At 28.3% G+C, this 3891-nt stretch overlaps 1 protein-coding gene across 1 annotated transcript in view; it reads left to right on the forward strand.

Moving 5' to 3' along the window:
• LOC108777501 (otoferlin) overlaps positions 1-3511 on the forward strand; it is a 26596-nt gene extending 23085 nt beyond the window's left edge. Inside the window, exons 22-26 of the mRNA XM_018544412.1 lie at positions 970-1157; positions 2037-2272; positions 2676-2848; positions 2998-3098; positions 3331-3511. Of these exons, the coding sequence (XP_018399914.1) occupies positions 970-1157; positions 2037-2272; positions 2676-2848; positions 2998-3098; positions 3331-3511 (879 nt within the window). The remainder of the gene's footprint in view (positions 1-969; positions 1158-2036; positions 2273-2675; positions 2849-2997; positions 3099-3330) is intronic.
• Positions 3512-3891: the final 380 nt, after the last annotated feature.

The following is a 3891-nucleotide window of genomic DNA, read 5'->3' on the forward strand; positions in this document are numbered from 1 at the left end:
AGAGAGAGAGAGAGAGAGAGAGAGAGAGAGAGAGAGAGAGAGAGATTAACTGCGTTTTGCAAAGTAAAGCGACAACACGCGCCGCTGTCTATTCATTCGAGCCTGCAAATGATAGCGCGGCGACCTTGCATAAATATACCGTACGTCGTATCATAATAATAAATACGAAGGCTACGTGCCAGTCAAACCAAAACACTCGAAATAATCTATGCTTTATAAAATAAAATCACGCTGAGTTCAGTTCTTTCTATTCTTGAATTCATCTTAAATAGATTATTAAAATTATCAACATTATTATCGATTTAATTGTAAGATGTGCAAAGAGCATCAAAAATTAAACTGTTAGTCAATTTAACTCGTCATATTACTGCGATAGTTTAGTAGAGCTTGCGTTTGAAGTCTGAAAAAAATTCGACGCGCAATCAAAAAATCTACATATGTGGTATATAAATTTACACGCAATTATATATTAAAAATACTCAAGATCAAGCTTGACCGTTACGACCTGTTTTCATCGGTTTTTCATTGGTTTAAATAGATTATTATTTTGTTTTAACTTTAATGTAAAAATAAAAATGATAAAAAGATATTCACACCGGTTCTCTATTCGACTTACTAAAAAGTAAAAAAACTTGTTTTTTTTATCACTAATCTTCTCCGATTTATTTTCTGAAATACTTTAAGATACCTACACTGACAATGAGAGAAAAATGTTAAATTTTGACAAATATTTGAATAATATCAGATAAATATTTACTAAATGTAAACATATATTTATTTAGCACAAGAATATATTTTATTTGATACATTAATTTAACTATTGTTATTTTTTATTTAGCAAATATTTATTTTTTAGAAATAAATGTAATTAGTGTATAATTCAAACAATTATATATTAAGATTCACAATACATTTTTTTCGTAATGCTCGATTATGTTATAAGCTTTCTATATAAAAATAATATTTTAGGGCAAACTAGAAATGTGGATCGACATGTTTCGAATCGAACAATTGCCACCGAAACCGGCGGTCAACATTGCTCGCCCAATACCGGAGGAATATGAAATTCGTGTTATTGTTTGGAATACCGAAGACGTGCCATTGACTGAGAGCCAATTCCTCACAGGAGAAAAATGCTCCGACATTTATGTCAAAGGGTATGTCATCGCAAATGTATAAAATCGATAAAAATATTTTTAAAAAATAACCAATAATGATATTAAAATATGGTATTAAATATATTTTATCAAACTATCTAACGATTACATATAATGATAATGTAAAAAGCGTTGGAATGATATTCTGCGAGTTCGATCAAATTATAAGATATCACTTTATTACCCGCGATTAATTAGCTCGTTTGATTAACGATTCATATATAATATAAAGATACTAACATGATTTTCAACCATATTCAACGCAGACATTTTAAGTAATTTATTAAGTCAAAGCACACACAAAAATCGAAAATAGAAGGTGATAATTGCAAATTATCTCATATTTACGGGCAATATTGAAAACAACTTGTGGATTCGATGATTAATGATAAAACTAATTTTCGAAAAAATTATTTTTAAGGTCAAATAAAAATTTTTTTTCATATAAATCCTTTAATTATTCTATATATACATAAAAGTATTGAAATAATAAATACTTAAAAATTAATAATTTACGAGATATTCTATATTTCATGTCAAAATATATTAAAATAAAGCATAAAATATCTCATAAATTATTGATATTTCAATATCTCTAACTATATAATAATTAAAATATTCGTGTTATATAAAGAAAGTATATAATTTTATTTTAAAAGATGGCAATAACTTTTACGTGTGACTTTAAAAAGTTAATTCTTTTTGAAAATTATTTTATCATTATTTTTCGTCGCCAACAGTAATTTAATTTTTAGCCAATTATTTGAAATATTAATCAGTTTTTTAATTCCAATGGAATAAAATAACTGACTTTACAGTAGAGACGATCGATTGATTCGTTATTACTGAATTCACTATATATTCGAAATAATTGCGTAGGTGGATTCAATACGAGGATTACCAAAAGACCGACATCCACTATAACTCTCTGACTGGTGAGGGTAACTTCAACTGGAGATTCGTATTTCACGTCACATATTCGAAAGGCGAGAATGTCATGATAGTTCGCAGAAGAATGTCTGTGTTTGCTAAAAATGAGATCGAGGAAAAGTTGCCTTGCAAACTTCATCTGCAAGTCTGGGACAGTGATCATTTTTCTTCGGATGATTTTCTAGGTAATTAAAATAGCCATCAATTTGTTTCAGTACGGAAACGTTTAAAATATCGATGGTGACTGTAGCCGTGATTGGCGTAAACGAATTTTGTATGCGTTACAATACCCGATAAAATATCCGATATAAAACAATCACATAATTCACTTTATACTCAATTATTTTTAAATCCACTCAAATACGTATGTAAATTTAATTTATATAAATTGTAGAACAATTTGTTATTTACAATACAATATAAATAAAAAAATTTGCGTGAAGAGAAAAAACTATATTTTGTGAAACAAAAATATTTACATATCTGGAAAGAGAGAGAGAGAAATAAATTACGCTCAGCTTATAATTAATTGAAGTATCTCATTATATAAATGTTACAATAGTCTTTCAATTAATCAACGTATTGCAGGAGAGTTAATACTAGATCTGTCCAGAATGCCGCGTGGCAGTTCAAACTCCAAAAACTGTACGCTGAAATTACTCGAACCGCAATTACCTGCAATAAATTTATTCAAAGTTACTCGGACTAGAGCTTGGTGGCCTTTCGTGCGTGATATCGACAGTGGTAGATATATTCAAGCGGTAAAATGTTACAAAATTATAAAGGTCTTGGTTAAATTATGAAACAGAAATTATATTATAATTACTATAGATAAAAATTATTCTGTGAAGAAAGATGAAAGATTATTAGACGATATTTCATTGTGTAATTATATTTTTTTTGACTATAGGGTAAAATTGAACTAGAAATATCCGTGTTGAAGGCAATAGATGCAGATGATCAACCGGCAGGCAAAGGAAGAGATTCACCTCAAAATCTTCCACCTCCGAGGTTTATCCCTCTTTACTTTAATTTTATTTTATATATATCCTTGCGCTTACTTGAATTATATAATTAAATATTAAATTAATAACATTAAATTAAAATTAAATACATTGTAATATTATTTCTTTAATAATGTTTTGATGAAATTGTGCTTATAATTGCCCTCTATACTCAATATTTCCAATTATTGATTATTATTGAACATATTGTTATTATAGCGTTATATTGTGATTTGCAGGCGACCCGATACTTCATTCTCCTGGTTCCGCAATCCATGGAGAGCGTGCTGTTTCGTCGTTTGTCGCTATTATAAATGGCGAATACTATGCTGCTTTACGTGTACGCTACTTGTGCTTTTAGTAGCGTGCGGGATTTACGCTTTCCCAGGATACTTCGTTAAACGTCTCTTAGGTGCTTAGTTTGTGAAGTAGTACATTAATGTAACAAATGTATGTACGAATACCTTTAATTGTAAGTCATACTTTATAAACATAAAAACTGATATTATAGTGTGTTTTTGTGATGTAGAGAAAATAAATTAGTAACCAATTAACTATGTTTGCTTTTTATTGTTTAATTCGTTTTCTACTAAAAATATTAAGCAATTTTTAATTAAATAATAAATTATTCACAAAATAAATAGGTTTTTTATATAAAATAAATTTATATATAGTTTACAATGTTATAGTATAACATAAAACTAAAAATAAAAAATACGTAAAAAGATAATATAATAATATCGAACGTTCCGGAACTCACGGGTTCTTCTTCAACGATTCTTGAGGATGTTACAAAGTCA

The sequence above is a fragment of the Cyphomyrmex costatus genome, unplaced genomic scaffold, assembly GCF_001594065.2.
Source record: "Cyphomyrmex costatus isolate MS0001 unplaced genomic scaffold, Ccosl1.0 scaffold441, whole genome shotgun sequence".
Classification (NCBI taxonomy): Eukaryota; Metazoa; Arthropoda; class Insecta; order Hymenoptera; family Formicidae; genus Cyphomyrmex; species Cyphomyrmex costatus.